The sequence below is a fragment of the Colius striatus genome, chromosome 6, assembly GCF_028858725.1.
Source record: "Colius striatus isolate bColStr4 chromosome 6, bColStr4.1.hap1, whole genome shotgun sequence".
NCBI classification, from domain to species: Eukaryota; Metazoa; Chordata; class Aves; order Coliiformes; family Coliidae; genus Colius; species Colius striatus.
Window position 1 is genome coordinate 23,096,164 of NC_084764.1, and position 16,171 is coordinate 23,112,334.

At 48.8% G+C, this 16,171-nt stretch overlaps 1 protein-coding gene across 1 annotated transcript; it reads right to left on the reverse strand.

Moving 5' to 3' along the window:
* Positions 1-2,347: 2,347 nt before the first annotated feature.
* On the reverse strand, positions 2,348-14,750 carry CHGA (chromogranin A). Its single transcript, XM_061998410.1, has 8 exons — positions 14,604-14,750; positions 14,106-14,152; positions 10,049-10,142; positions 9,595-9,663; positions 7,368-7,466; positions 5,280-5,783; positions 4,348-4,814; positions 2,348-2,729 (listed from the first exon to the last, which is right to left on the reverse strand). Exons 1-8 carry the CDS (start codon positions 14,647-14,649, stop codon positions 2,646-2,648), a joined length of 1,410 nt encoding a protein of 469 aa, XP_061854394.1. The 5' UTR covers positions 14,650-14,750; the 3' UTR covers positions 2,348-2,645.
* Between the last annotated feature and the right edge of the window lie 1,421 nt (positions 14,751-16,171).

Consider the following 16,171-nt stretch of genomic DNA (forward strand, 5'->3'; position numbering starts at 1 on the left):
TACTTTGCTTTCTCTTTATGAGTGGGCAGGGGGATGAGCAGCTTGTTGAGGGAAGCCCACTTTCATGAGAATTTGGTTTTCACATCCTTCCCTTCCTGCACAAGTGCAGTCATTTGCAGTTACTTTGAACCTCCTTGTACCAGCAAGATGTGATTTGATTTCTAACAGTAGTGGGAAGCTGGCTATTTTTTGTAACACAGCTATATACAGTTATATGTAACTGTATAACATCACTACTGTTCTTAAGCATTTGTTCATAGTGTAGGCTCCTGGGCTGGTTGTTCCTTCATCATCCTGGGTAGGGAATCCTTGATTTTTCAAAACCCAGCATTGCATTTTTGCTAAGCAACAAGCACTCTGAGCAAGGGCACTCCTGTAAGAACTGCCTGGGGATCAGCACATGGGGTCAGCCCCAAGACCAGGCCCTGCAGTGGTGAGCGGGGAGACCATAGAGCAGAGGCACAGCTGGTTGGAGCACCAGGATCTACCAGCTCATGGGGCCAGCCCAGTGCTCAGGCTTTGAACTCCATCGTTCCCTTTGAAGAAAGTCCTTGGGTCCTAAATGTTTGTGATTACTTGAATATCCAATTAAGACAGTACTTGTAGTAGTTCCACTCCATGAAGGAACAGTATTTTTTCCTCTTGTTGATTTTGCAACAGCAGTAGTCAAGTTCTGTCTGCTGTTACCACCCTTTGGGGGAAAAGCTGCCTGGCTCCTTTGGAGGTGGCTGCATTTCTATGGTGGGTTGTTTGGTGTCTTGGGTTTAGAGTTGGTTGGTTGGTTGGTTTGGTGAGGGGGTGATGTGTGGCTGAGGGTTTCTCTGGATTCATTGTGAGCTGTAGACCTGAGTTTGCAAGGGCTTGTGTGGGTGATGCCGTCAGCAGAGACTATGCCACAAATAAAAAAAAAAGAGAAACTAAATACAATACTAAATTTTAAATGAAGATCAGTATGTAAAATGTGACTTTTACAACTGGATTAAGTCCCTAATAGCTGACGTAGCCTGAGGTTAATGAGGGTGTGACCTCCTCAGGATGGGGTTGGGAGACTTTCACCTTGCTCTGGTGCACTTTCCCCATCCAGGCTCTCACCCTGTGCCTTGTCCCAGCCTGTGCCCTGTGCTGGGGCAGCTTTTGGGTCAAGCTCAGCCTCCTACCTCCTCCTGCTGCAGGGTGGCTGCCAGAGGCTGCAGGCAAGTGGCCACTCAGCAGCCCCTCCAGCTCTGCCTGGGGAAGCTCAGCGGGTAGGCGGCAGCTCTGGATACCCAGTGCCTCCCATGCACACCCGCCTCCACTGCAGTTCACCCTGCAGGCAAACAGCACTGATATTTGTAGCAGAACAAAGGAATATGTTGAATTCAAAGCCTGGCAGCTGTTCCCTGAGCATCTCAGCTGTTTTGTGGATTGTGGGTGATGGGAGACAATCGAGCTTTGAACTGGAGAGTGGGATACAGCCTTGGGAGTGGGACGCTCTTTTCTTCTCCTGCTAGTACATGAAGTCTCAAATCTTAAGATCAGTGTTCAGAGGCTTCTGGGGAAAGATCCCCAGCCCAGGCACCACCCAGTCTCCAAGCTGGCACGTGGCCTGAAGCTGAAAGGATGGGAAAGATTCTGCCTGTCAGTGCTGTGTCAGCAGGCCACCACGGCTCCTATGAGCCTACACACAGGAGAGGCATCCCCTCAGGATTGGCCTTCACCTCTGGGAGAGCAGAGAGCAGCAATTTTCCTCATGACAACCCTATTTGTTACTTTTGGGGATTTTAACCCACTCAAATGTTGATCAAGTTTGAATGCTTGAACCAAGTTTGAATACTTGAATACTTGATCAAGTATTCACTCAGTGTTTAAACTTCTAAACTGTTTTCTCTCTGGTCAACCCCGAGTTCATCAATGAAGTATGGATGTGGTACACGACTCACTGAGGCACCTGGGATGCCCAGAGCCAGGGATGGGCTGTACAGCTCCACTGCAGTGGGAAGCAGTGAGAGCCCTACAGGGCTTGGGGCTTCCAAGGTGTCCTCAAGGCAGAGCCTCGTTGTGCAGCAGCATTGGGTCCTGGGTAGGGAGGGAAACACCATTCCCCTATGTCTGGAAGGAGGGGAAGCCTCCATTGCCCAGCCTCTGCACCAGGCCCATACAACCCTGCAGCCTGCTGACAACCCAGACTGACACCACCAAAACAAAGGAAGGAACCCACTGCAGTTTTATTTTTCCTTAGATAAATTTTTATATAGAATATATTACAGTCAGAGTTCTCAGCTTTTAATCAAAAGATAACAAGTTATTGCAGTTTTTTACCCCATGAAACTACCAGTGGAAGGAGAACTTTCTAGAAAGCTGTCTTGTCTTTTAAAAAAAGAGGGAAAAAAGACCCCACCCAGACAGAAAGTACACGTGTAGGTGTCGCTTGGCGCCCACCGGCGCCCAGCCGGGCGGGTAGGCAGCCATGAGGACACGGGAGCGGGAAGGGACGAAGCAGCGATGGGCACAGCGCTGTGGCGAGGGAGGCAGGCCTGGGTGCTAGCGAGGTCAGATTCCTAGGCACGATGCTTCTGCTCCGGCTTAACTGCTTTGAAATTGGGAAATGAGGCCAAGGGGAGGGAGGAGGGTGGCGGCGGCTGCCAGGGCTGGGAGGGCTGCGGCCCTCAGCCTCGCCTCAGCTCATGCAGCTTGTGAGCGACGCGCTCCAGCTCAGCCTCGATGGCGGCCAGGCTCTCCAGCTCCTGATCCTGCAACAAAAGCCCACAACACATCTCAGCCACCGTGAGTGGGCAGCCCTTGCCCTCCAGAGCTATGGAAAGCCTTGTCCAGGGCTAGCTGCCGGTGGTGGCATGAGCATAGACACATCTTGCCCCATGCCCTCAGCCCGCTTGTGCATTTACCCCTCTGGTCAGATGTCTGTGTGCAACCCTAATCCTGTCCTAATGTTAAATCACTGTAGCTGGTGATGAGGATAACATGCAGCCATCATCCCCCCCGCCACACACACACAGGGAAGAGGGCCTTGCTGCTGCTTGCAGCAGCTACCAAGCATAGGCCAATGCTGAGCCGCTGGCATGCACTGCATGTGGCTGGGGCAGCAAAAGATATGTCCAGAAAAATGTCATTTTTCTCATCCCTGAGCTATTTTCCTGAACAGGGAAGATGTCACCCTGGCACTCCACAGGGCCCTTGGCTCAGCCCCTGGGAAGGCTCTGGCTACAGCAGTGTGTTGGTGGCTCAGGGATGCCACCAGCACCCCGAGGAGCCAGTCTGAGCCCAGGCAGCTGTTCCAGCGCATTCTGCTTGAAGTGAATCAGGGAGTAGCTGGCTGAGGCTTGCCTTGCTGGAGGAGAGTTTTGGCTGCAACTTTTTCCCAAGAAAGTGAGAAAATAGCATACTGAGATCCTCTGCAGCACCCAAAGAGAGGAGAGGTCAGACCCAAACCAGTGCCTCATGCTATGCCCACCTGTCCTGGCACACTTCTGTCTGGCTCCTCAGGCTGAGCCCCATCAAGTGTGGCAGATCCCCAGCTGTGCCCATGCTGGCCTCACTGTAAACATCCATGCCTGGAGCTGGGCCTCAACACAAAGGTGATCCTGCCACTGCTGGCTGCTGGGCAGGTGCTGAGCTACCACATAACATCATACAAGGTTCCAGGGCAGGAGAACTCTGACTCTGGAAGCCTGGCTCAGATATACTCATCTGGAGTAGTGTGTCCAGTTCTGGGCTCCCCAGCTCAAGAAGGACAGGGAACTGCTGGAGAGAGTCCAGCACAGGGCCACCAAAATGATCAGGGGACTGGAGCATCTTCCCTATGAGGAAAAGCTGTGAGAACTGGGGCTGTTTAGTCTGGAGGACACTGAGGGGGGATCTCATTAATATTTACAAATATCTAAATGATGGATGTCAGAAGGTTGGGGCATCACTGTTTTCTGTTGTATCTAGTGACAGGACAAGGGGTAATGGAAAGAAGCTGGAACACAAAAAGTTCCATTTAAATATAAGAAAAGCTATTTCACTGTTCAGGTGAGGGAGCCCTGGCACAGGCTTCCCAGGGAGGGTGTGGAGTCTCCATGTCCATCACAGGCCAGCAGAGAAGTCCTCTCACATTTTTAAGATAATCTGAGGCAGGGTATGGTTTTGCAGTAGTCACTAAAACAAGGCTAAAAAACAAAAGCAGAGCCAGGTGTAAATCTCAGTGATACCTAGGCCTGAATGACTGAAATGTCACCAAGTATCTCCTTAATGTCACAGAGAACCAATGCTGGCTGCGTAATGCCAAGGTACCATTCACATCTCCAAGCATAGTTCTCATTCCCAAGTAATAACTGGGTGGGATTTACTCTTAAGCCTATGTATACCAACCTCCGTTCTCCTGTTAGCACTGCCTTCCTCATCCTTCTTCTCTTCAGGCATGGGAGCAAGTGGGAAGCCACCTTCACTGCTGTCCTCCTTTGAGTGATGCTTCCATGACCTTCTCACCTCTTCCTCTGGACTACTGAAGTCATACTTGCGGGACCTAAATGCCATTTTCATGGACCGGTCTGGGTCTTCCTCACTGTCATTTTCCACCATGCGCTTCTTTGATGTCAGCTGTTTGGCCAGCTCATCCATTTTGTTCCACCTCTTGGAACCTTCCCATTCCCTGGAGGACTCCTCCTCCATCTCTTCGCTTTTGGGATCCCTGGGCTGGAAGGTGTCCTCCTCTCCCTGCATTCCCTCATCCTCCAGGCGATGCCTTCCTCCCCTCAGTGCCCGAGGCTGTTCTTCCTCCTCTTCCTCTTCCTCGGAGCTCCGCCCATCTTTGTCAAATCCCAGAGCATCGTCATTATCTGAAAGAGCGTTAAACACAATAGTGAGCATAAATGTTAACCTGGGCATGCTCCTCCTTTGAACCAAGCTGTCAGGGGTGATCCAAGGTGGGTTTCCTGACTTAGATCTGTTTTCCCAGAATTCAGGAAATATCCACTCTCACATCACTATGTCAATTTCAGGGCTCAGAGGCAGCAGTCAAAAGCCACGTAGGAAGTTCCAAAGGAAGAAATTAGTTGTCCCAAGGTGCTATGAAAACTGAGCAGCAGGCAGCCAGGCAGCTGCTGGGCCCGTGTTACCTGACATGCAAGGACCCATGTGCTTGGGTGCTTGTGAGGGGGGCTGGGGGGCTGTCAATGGGGGTATTTCTGTAAACCCAGTAAGCACCTGCCTGAACTTTCAGGCTTTAAAGCCTCTTATCCATCTGTCTCAGTGCTCTCTGCTCACCCCAGGTAGGTATCAGTGCAGATATCTGGGATACATACTGTCTTCTTCCCGCATGTCCTCAGCCTCCTCATCCTCCTCAGGCAAATCAAGTGACCTCTCTGCTTCAGTCGGGTCCTCTTCTGCATCATCATCTCCTCGGTCATCCTCACGCTCCCCTACTGCCTCCTTGCTCTGCTCCCGGCCCTGCCTGGATGGCTGCTCTCCCTTATCCTGAAGATCCAGGCTGTCCTTGAGGCCTCTGGGATGCTCCTCTTCATCCCCTCTCTGCTGCTGCTCATCCTCATGGAAGTCTTTGCTGATGTGGTTGTCCAAAGCTTCCTCTCGCTGGGCATCCTCTGTGCCCCTAATCTCATTGCTCTCTGCTTCCTCCTGATCCTCCCTCTCACCAGGGTTGGCATCCCATGACCTAGGCCTGGGCTCCCTCTCCTCCAGGCTATTTCTTCCCTCCTCTCTTGAATCTTCATTTTGCTGGGTTTTCTGCGGTGCCAGCTCAGCCAGGGACCCTGTTGGCTGCTCCTCTTCAGGATGCTCCCCTGCAGTATCTGCAGAGGGAGGAGCAAGAATCAACACCTCTCCTGAGAGCCCATTTCACAGCTAGCAAAGCCCATGCTTTCTTAGGGAGCTTCAGCCCTGCTCAGCAATCTGTTTAACCCACCTGTGGATCCTTTCACAAGTCCCATACCCATATGCTGGTGCTCAGGCAAACCAGCACACCGACTGGTGCCTGCTCTTCTGGAGAGATTTGAAGGGCTGAAGTCAGACATATGGCAGAGCGCTGTGCTGCAGCACACTCCTCAGCACCAGCTCCAGAGATGCCAGCAACAAACTCGCCCCGCCAGTGAAAAATGGAATTGTTCAGGGGTGTAAGAGAGTGCTGGCAGAGCTCTCCCTGCTCTGAGCACTGCGCTAACGTCGTAGCCTCCTTCCTCTCACCAGGCTGGAGGTGCAGCCAGAGCTGACTGCAGGTGAGATGAAGTGTGGCTGGGGGCAGCTCTGCTTCTGCAAAGCAGCTGCTCATCAGCAGCTTAACAGGGGCTGGGCATTTGCTTGTGCTCATGTCAGAGGCTGGCCTTTAAACACAATTTGCCATGGAAATCACTTTGCAAAAGAAAAGCTGAGGGGCTAAGGAGCATTGGGAAAAGAGAGATGGGTGTGGAAAAGCAAATGCAGTCCCAAGCAGGGCTGAACAGAGTGCCGGGGAAGAGGCTGCAGGGAGCTGGTAACGCAGGGCTGGTGAACACTAGTGACACTGTACCAGTGTCACTGGGCTGCCCGCAGGCCTGGGCAGCCCAATGTGCAACACCATCCTCATGCAATCTCCACACTGCTGGAACAAGAGGGCCAGGTCTTCCCTGACAGGAGGAAAACCCAGTGCTACCCACCCTCTCTGTTGGCTTTTGTCGGTGCTGGCTGCAGCAGTAGCCCCCAGGGGGATTGCTCCTCTTTGCTTCATGCAGTTTTGGGCTGCCATCCTGTGTTGTGATGGCCCACTCAAGACTCTCTACAGTGGTGCTGCAGTTGGGTGAGAAATCGTCTCATTCCACATTGGGATTGCCTCTTCCTGACCTAGAAGAGGGAAGTGGCCAAACCCCCATTCTGCTACGCTGGCTGTCTCTAGCCAGGCCATAGAAGCATAGTGACAAGGGGAAACCCCAGCTGAAAATGGCCTTTCCAAAATGCAGGTGTTTTGTGTGGGTGTGTGCACTGCATGTATCCCAAGTTCAGTTTTTCCTTCAGAGACCCATAATGTAATATCTTGGAGGCCTAGAAAGGAGAGCAACAGAAGCAGAACTAGGCTGCTCTTGTCAATATCACTGAGTCTTTCAGTATGGGATTTCCCTGCCTGTGACTCATTTTGAGCATGAGCAGTGAGTGATTGTGTGGCAGCAGAGTGGAAAAGATCAGTATCAGTTTGGTAACTTGACCAACATCAGTTACTATCGCTCAGAAATTATGTGTTGATTAAGCTGGTAAAAAGCAAACGATGGGTTCCTTGTGTGTGTCAGCAGCAGCATCAAAAAGATGCCTAAATAAGCAGCAGATGGACATATCAAGGCTGTTAGAAAGAACATCCTTGTTTACAGCCTGACCTGGATTTCCCAGGGAGGAGGGAGGCTGACACTGACCTCTCTGCTTGTTCTTGTCATTCTGACTTTCAAGGACTTCAGAAAGCTCATCTTCGAAGCCACTGTTTTTCTTTTGCTGATGAGTTCTCTCATTGGCACCTGCATCAAGTAACAAAAAATATAGAAAGGCAACAGCTCCTTTTGTGTTTCACAAAGTAGAGGCAGGAAAATAGTTCTATGCCCTTCATAATTCTATGTATGTTTTCTACAATGGACAATATCTTCCAGATGGGAAGAGTGACGCTGGAAGATATGTGAACCAAGTCCAGTAACAAAGCTACCATGAAAAACATTACCTGCAGGAAAAAAAAAGGTTTCTAAATAGAGAAGTGAGGTTGCTAGGAAAACTAGTATTGATGGAGATCTAGGGAATAAGAGATGCTGAACTGCAGCATACTGAGGCCAACAGAAGACTTAAGCATAAGAATGTTCAAGGATAAAAATTGTCTCCTGCCAGATGCTGCCTACGTGCCTCTCTTGGGGTGAACACTGAGAGCCTCTGTGCCCTCTGGCCTGGCTGGGGGGCCCCTCTCCCCAGGGTCCTGGGAGGAAGAAGCAGCATTCATTCCTGCTCCAGGGTTAGGCTGGGGCTACAAGGCCCCACATTGTAGGCTCTAGAATTTTGGAGCCAGCTTGACAAAAGCAACATCCTTCAGAAAGGTGTCTTGTGGCAGAACAAGCTAGAGGTCAGAGCACAGCTGTCCTAGCAACCAGCGCTCCTCAGGCAGCCCCATCCCAATGGGATCTGCACGTCAAGCAAGCCCTGTCCAACCCAGATTATGCCCTGCCTCTACACCTTCATGCAAAAGCAATAGCCAGCACTGCCAGCCCAGTCCCTGGGCAGGGCTGGATGGTGTGGGCTCTCCAGCCTGAGCAGGACCAGCTGCAGCCAGCACAGAGGATACCAGGATAAACACCTCTGGTTTTCACTCAGGCTAAATGTCTCTCCTATATCCAGTCTGTGATCTGTAGATTACAGTTCATGTTACTTCAGGACGAAGTGGTGTGATGGACTCAAGCCAAGAAAAGGGTGGACCAAAACACACCTCTCTGAAATGAGTCCCTTCACATGGGCTCTGTGCTGCACGGCACAGCCTGTCTGCCAGCTGAGCACTCCCCCTCACAGCCCTAGTGTGCCTGGGCAGCAGCATCCCAGCACAATGAAGAGGCCCAAGTTTCTTTCTTCTGATCATTAGAGAATCCATGGAGCTCACCTGGGGTCACTGCCCAGCTAGCCTCTCCACCAGTGGCATTTGGTTAGAGACCAAACTGTGGCTTTGGGAGCTGTATCAGGCTCTGTCTCAATCTTCCTGAATTTTTCCTCTCCCTTCTCCCTGTTGCCTCTGTGGCTTCCCTGCTCTGAAAGTAGTCTGATGATACCTTCTTCCAGCCATTCCTGGCAGCCTTATACACAGGAGCAGGGCACAGGGATGCCCTGGCAAGAGTGGGCTGCTGGCTGAGTTACCTGAGGGGAAGGAAGAGGAAAGGCCAGGAACTGCTCTCCTTGCAGCCTGAGGAGAGCCCTGTTGCAGCCTCAACTGGACCACCTGGGCAGAGGGACCTGTACTGGATCTGAAGTAACCTGCACATAAGCTCTGGGGACCTGAGCACCTACAAATAGCCCTTTTTCCCCTTGCACACCCCTTTGCACTGCTCTGTGCTGCTACTCCTTCACTGACCATGATAAGCGACATCCACTTCCCCAAACCAAAAAAACTTGCATTCAAGCTAAGGAAGCCAAAGCAAAAATCCCCATTAGCTCAAGGATATTTTCACTGCAGTCTTTCAGATGCAAGTCCCACTTGATGCTCAGTGAGTCTTCCCTTCTGCCACACCTAAGTTTGCTGCTAGACTCTAGCTGCACAAACAGTGAAGGTTTTCTTGTCTTTCATTCTGTTTTGGGAGCTGGTAGTTATATGTTGAATTAAATTAGAGTATTTCCTTTTAACATTCTCCCACCCTAAAATCCTCATATTTTGTGTCACCACCAAATTATACTGACAGCCATTTAAATGATCAGCTGCATACTGGAGTTATTATAAGCAACATTCTTGCCCCTACTCAGTCTCTACTGGAAGTCCTGGAACTATACTTCCTAGGGCACATATGATGTCAAATTAATGTCAAATAAAAAAAAACCCAAAACAACAATAACAAATAACAAAACTGTGCAAGGATCTGCAACAAATGAAATCCCTCTTCCTGAATAACTATAGTGACACTGTACCTTGAGCAGCAATTTCCTGAAGTTCCTTCAATAAATTTTGGTGGCGAAGGATAGAAATGATTCGTTCATCTGCAATAGGGAACATTTGATACAGAAGGTGGTCAAAGACATCCTCCCCCCACTCCCAGGATCTGAAAACGAACTCCAAATGCCACCTCCCTCCTTGTTTACTCTTTTCTCCCTTGCCCTGATTTGTTGCCTCTTCTCTTAACCATGTGGTTAAGATGAGAGGAAGGTCCTGTGAAAACCAGGTAGGCTCGTGTCACCCAGCACTCTCCTAGCCACAGTACCAGCATGATACGGCCTGGGTTCAGTGCAGGCTGGTGGGGTGACTGAGGAAGGTCAATGTGTCAGGAACCCCTTATTAGGCACTAGGGTATGTGTTAGGGCAGGATGAGCCCCTGCTCGCTTGATCTGCTCTTACCGCTCCCCAGCATTAAACCTGAGCCTGTACCTCCTCTGAGTGTTTCTAGGCATTCCTCACTGATTGGAAGGGGATTTGGCTTCGATAAAGTATCAGAGATGACCTCTACAATGCACTTCATCACCTAGGAAGAGACAAAAAAAAAAACCAAATTAAAGCACTGCTTTTTAATCTTTTTTTTTTTCCTTAAATCTAATTTTTACCAAGGCTAAAATGCAGCAGATGATGGCACAGATCTTCTTGCTTTTCTGGTAGCGCCAGAACTGAATGTTCGGATCCTGTTTTACCTAACACAAGAACAGAAGGTACCTCCTGAAACTGAGAAGTGAGCAAGTGACACATGACAATGCAAAGAGCTTTTTCAACATGACACACACTTCAGAAGAGGATCTCATGACTCCAGCCCATCTCAGAGACTTGGCACATCAGGAGATTAAAGGGGATCTGGATATATACATAGAAATCTCAAAGTCATTCTCTTTTAAGTCAATCTATCTCAACCTGCATCTCATAAAAGGGATCAGTGGTGGGTTACAGAGATCGACAAATGCTCATAGCTCCTCAATAGATGACCTTTAAATCTTGCAGCGGTCCAAGCCCTGAGAAGGAGACCACAGTTAGATTGCAGCCAGGCATGGAAGGTGAGGTGAAGCAAATTGTACTTTCAAATACGGATGGGAAATACTATTCTCAAGCCCTAGAGAAGGACAAGCCACTCTGCAGAAGTGTTTGACCTTGCACTTGAGAGTTCAAGCATTCTGTAACAGACTGGAAAAACTGTACATGAAAGCAGGTCAAATGAAAACAAGAAAGTTCTCACATTTTCCTTGGAAGCATTTCCAACTGCCTGATGCAAATTACCAGACAGAGTGAACTCTGGGCCTGCCCTTTGCAGCAGCCCCTTTCTTCAGTGTAAAATAAGGTGCATTATTTACCTATTTTTTTCACCTGTACTGAGACTGCAGGCATAGCTCTTTATCCATGCAACTGCAACAATATTGATCCCCCAGCAACCACCCACTGCTGTATGGGGGACAGGAGAGTGAAAGCCACGGGTGCAAAGGCGAGGTGGCACTTCTGGTAGAGGTGAAGGCATCCTCACTACACTGAGTCACACCACCAAGAGCCCTGCATAGTGATCACGGTAGACCCAAACGATCACATAGAAGAGAAAGCAGCATTCACTGCAGACTGGTGTTAGTCAGTAGTGCAAGAACCAGGCTGCTTAGTTCAAAAGGATGATTATTTATAAAGCAGCCTAGAAAGTATGCAGGGCTCACAAGTGTCTGTTGTAAAATAGAGGCTAAAGTGGAAGAAAAAAGCTAAGTAAGCTTTGGGGGAAAAAAATCACTCACTGAACCTCTTTCTCCCAAGGATTTCTGCAGGTAGCCCTAGGAACCCTGACTTCCCTCACAAGGTGTCATTCTCAAGAGAGCAGAGCACTGTGGCTGCAGCAGCAATTAAACAAAAATCAGAAATTACCAGTATTCCACAATGTTGCTCATTCAAACAATTGGATATATTGACCATCTGGAATGGGCAAATTTTTGCCCTCTGTGAAGAGAAAATTGTGATTTTGCAGGTTACATCCATAAAATGCTGAACTCTTGTAACTGCTTACACAGTTTGAGGGGATTGCTTGCTGGACTAAAAATATTACAGGAAAGATCTAACAAAAAAAAAAAGCAGGGAAATTTCCCTGGTGTCATGGTCCTATACCACAAGCAATACATTAATATTGATTTTAGATGACTTTGAGTCACTTCACTCTAACTGTTAAATAGAACAAACCCCAGATTCTGATACTCCTCCCATGTTTCCCAACCCAAGTCACCTATTGCAGTAGTATTCAATGCAGCTGGAGAAGTAACGACTTTCTCAGCATGAAAAAAACACCAATCTGGGCCAATGAAGTGCTCATAGAAGCTATCTGAAGACTTATAAGCTGATTTAAGGTCTTCATCTGAACACAAAGAAACACATCAGTCACCACAGAAATACAGCCAACTCTGTGGAGGAATTTTGTAACATAACGAAATGAAGACTGCAGTCATTCCACAACACTCTCCTTGACTTTTTGTTAGAGCAAGTCTTGCAGAGCAAGGTCTCATAAGGTCATGAAATAATAGCCTGCATCAGGAAACGAAGCAGATCCTTTACAAATGAATGTAATTAAGCCAGCGCAGAAATTCAGACTGGAATTTTGCCATAGCTATCCTCTAACCGTTGAGCATGTAACTAGATCCTTAACAGCTGCTTGTGGTGTCCCTACACAGAAATCTCCAAAGGATCACATCCTTTCAAGGAGAGACCATGTTTGAGCTCTGCTATTCTCAGGTCCATCTGAAATGTATGGTTGCAAGTGAGAAATAATGTCCTTCTAGCACAAGAGTGGGCAAACATCAGAGATATTGCAAAGGGTTCACCTCCCCAAGGAAAGGCTCTGGTCTGATAAGCTGCCCAGGAAGGGCTCACAGGTGCTGACTACCCATTATGCAGTCCTAAGCCACCCACAAATGCTGGTGGCACAGAACAAGGTGCACAGAAGGAGCTGTGGTGCTCACTGCCACACCCATGTGATGACACTCCTGCTGACTGTCCCATGGGATCAGAACTTCTTTCACTAAAATTCCATGTCTCAGAGAATGGTGAAGGAAGAAAAATGCTAATGTGTCCTTCCAGTTGCAGCAAATTTAAAGAAAGTTGTGATCTGATTTTGCTCTCACCTAGAGCCTGTGTCAGTGTAGTACTCAAGGAGAGGACAGGCTTCAGAGACAATTCTTCCTTGGTGGAAGCATTTCCATGGAGTTGCACCAGCTTCCACAAAGGAACCATGTTTTACACATAGAACATACTGGGGAACAGATTTCACAAGGAAAATTGTGAAATTAATGGGTTGTCCCACCAGATGCCCAATGAGCATTTCACTTTGGCATGGCCAGTAGAAGGGGTGAGTGTCTGCCACAAGTCTCCTTTCTCAGTCAGCAGCACCCAGTCTGAAGTAGTCACAAAGTGGCTCACAGCTCATGGCTCAGTCCCAGCAGGGCTAAGCAGGCTAAAAGTCTTAACAAAGCAACAGCTCTGCAGATCCAGGCACGTCTGACAGGAGCCAGGGAGGCGTTTCTCACGGCACTTGCCTTGTGGGTAATGAGCAGAGATACTGTACAATGGAGCCTGTGACTGAGACTGGCATGAGTGTGCCCGCCCCTACTGCTGCCTGGGGAAAAAAACATTATGTGGATAGAAGATTTCAGGAAATGTGTTCAAGTAAGTGCTCAGAAAGGGCTGGAGTTTTCTTTCTGGATATTAATTTCTATAGAAGTCTTAACTTGGCCAGCTAAGAGATCAGCTCATCTGAAAGACTATAAGTATTATCAGGAAGGGGAGGCAGTGGGTGTCACAGGCTCACACACCTATCCAAGCATTCAGTTTGCCAAAAACTCACTGAGAATGCACACACTTGTTAAGTGCAACTATGAATGCCAGAGAGGTATGACACAGATGTATGGATAGAAGCCTATAAAAGAAGGCAGGAGAGGTCAGCCAGGTCCCGAGCTGCTTGTAGCCATCCAGACAGGCTGAGTAGCAGCTGAGGATGGATTAGCAATCTGAGAGCAGCCAGTTGCCTAATTTTCAGGAACATGCATGTTTAAGTAACACACCACAAAACGTTCACACAGAGATATATACATTCCCCCAAACACATGCAGTTCCAGCAGTGTCCATTCCTGAATCACATCTCCCCCCACTCTCCCTTGAGTCACCTCGTGTTGGGAGCTTTGAAAAGCTGAAAGTAGGAGGACTAGGGAGGTTTATATCCAGACTCCAATCCAGCCTCACAGTTCTTTAGACAATTCTCTTTTTTGAATTCTCTCTGGTACATCCTAAGGGATTTGTCTCTTGCTCAGGTGCCCAGAAGGAGATGCACAAAAGATAAACCTTGGTAGGAAGGGAGTGAGCATGGATTTACTGTAAGGATCTCAAGCAAATCCTTGGCACTTCCTACAGGATATTTCAGCAGGCATAGCCAAAAGCCAACCAGCTAGATGGAGGTCACTCATCCCTTCCACTACAGGCTCATCCTTACCTTAGTGTCACCTTTATTCATGTCGTTTGTCACAGGAAGGGCGATAGCTGTAAGGTGAGGAGAGGATAAAAAAAGAGAGGTTATAATTCACTTCCTCTGTGAGAAAAGCAGAAAACTCTTACCCTGCTAAAAATGGGAGTGGAGAAGAGGAACATCTCACTCTGGTAGAAATGGTCCCTGAATACAGCACCTGGATGTGTACATTGTGCCCCCCTCAGCCTTCCCTGGGGAAGGGAAGGGAAGGGAAGGGAAGGGAAGGGAAGGGAAGGGAAGGGAAGGGAAGGGAAGGGAAGGGAAGGGAAGGGAATGTCCCCAGGCCGGCAGGCGCTGCGCGGCCCGCGGGCAATGACCTTGCGGCGGTAGCTGTCCGTGGTGCTGAAGGGGGGGTGGGAGGGGCGCCGCTGTCCCAGTGCTGAAGGAAGGGCCCGCTGGAGCGGGTCGGGGGCCGCGCTGCTCGCCCGGTGGGGGAAACAGGGTCCCCAGCCCAGACTCACTTACCCGGCACGGCCAGGAGCAGGAGGGTGAGCAGTCCTGGGCGGCTCATCGTGCTGGCCGGATGGACAGAGGGAGAAAGGGGCGAGGGTGAGTCTGTCCGCTGTGTGGACGCTCCAGGTGAGGAGCCAGGGAGAGACCAGAGCCGTGCTTGTCTACGCCAGAGTCCTGGCTGAAGATCCCAGATGAGGCACTGCAGCAATCGGCTCACTTATATATCTCAGCCCCTCGGAAATGGCGTCACGAGGAAGCCATCTCCTCCTCTCCCTCCCCTCGAATACCGCCTTCCCATCAGTCTCCAGTACTCGCCGGGTGTTGGAGGAGTGGCCGCACACCAGATGTCCCCACCCTCCACCCCCCCACCCCGGCTGTCCGGGCAAGAGGTTCCAGCAGCAGGGTACCAGACTGCAGTTGTACCATCTTCTCACACTCGGCAGCCACAGGAAGGTTGAGAGGTGTGTTTCCAGGATATCACTTTTCCAACACTGGCAATCTACAAGCACCTTTAGGTATGTTGCACTATCTCTATGTACCAGTAGTCGAGTCAGTGGAAGTCACCTAGTGTATCTACAGCCACCTGTAGATGGATTTGCCCTTTAGGAGTGACCTTATCATCCACTGACCGCAGAAGTTAAGAACAGTTGTTGACGTTTTTAGATGTCTGATAAACATCTCCATAGAGAATAAAAATGCCTGTAATACTGGTCAAAAGCCAGAGAACTGGTCACCATGAAACAGATTTGCCAATGGAGGTGACAAATCCCATCTATTTTATTAAAGATTTCTAAGTAGTAGTATATTGTAGTAGTATATTGTTAAATAACAAAGGCTGGTGTGTCCATGGCTCAGCTATTGTGACTGTGCAAGCAAATTTTAATAGGTTACTATCTTTTGTTCAGTGATTCACAACAAGCTTTAGCATCACCCTTACATCCTCACAGCTAAGCACTCCAAAGTTGAAGTAACCAAGATTACCAGGCCACTTGTTTCCATTGACAAGGAAGAGAGGGGAAGTAACAAACTCTGCCATTCTCTTAATCACAAAAATTTCCATGCTCTTGACAAAATGGCTGACTATTCTTGGATGAAGCATCTATCAGTTCAGCTAGCTGTATTCTCCTTTGAAAGTGGGTCCAATGCTTCTTTAGGAATAGCACCTCTGCTATTTTGTTCTGTAACTCAAGCAATTTCAGAGGCCACAAAAACCAGGGACATGTAGTAGAAAACCAAATCCAGAAAAATGCGTTATCCTCCTTCTCCACCCCATCTTACTCTGTTCACTGGGAAGTCCTGCACCCAGGAGCTACAGAGAACATCATAGTTATTCTAAGATAATAAGAACTTTTCTATGAAACCAGATAGTACAGATTGCGCATAGGTTTCCGTCTTCTCTTTCCATATGCACGTGGAAATGTGTTCCTAAATGGACTTCCAAATGCCCTCTAATATGTGATTTAAATGCATGGTTCAAAAGACACATTGGGATTGTAAAGGCTCACTCACACAAAATCAAATCTCCCCTTGTCTGTTGCATTTTCTATTTGATAGCAGAGAAAAGCTGGAAATAAATTGAT

Coding starts and splice junctions, on each gene's coding strand:
- CHGA (XM_061998410.1), bottom strand. CDS start 14,649: ATGAGCCGCCCAGGACTGCTCACCCTCCTGCTCCTGGCCGTGCCGG. Junction 10,143..14,105: donor TGAATAAAGGTGACACTAAG/GTAAGGATGAGC, acceptor GTCTCTTCCTAG/GTGATGAAGTGCATTGTAGA. Junction 7,467..9,594: donor TCAGGAAATTGCTGCTCAAG/GTACAGTGTCAC, acceptor TACTTGATGCAG/GTGCCAATGAGAGAACTCAT.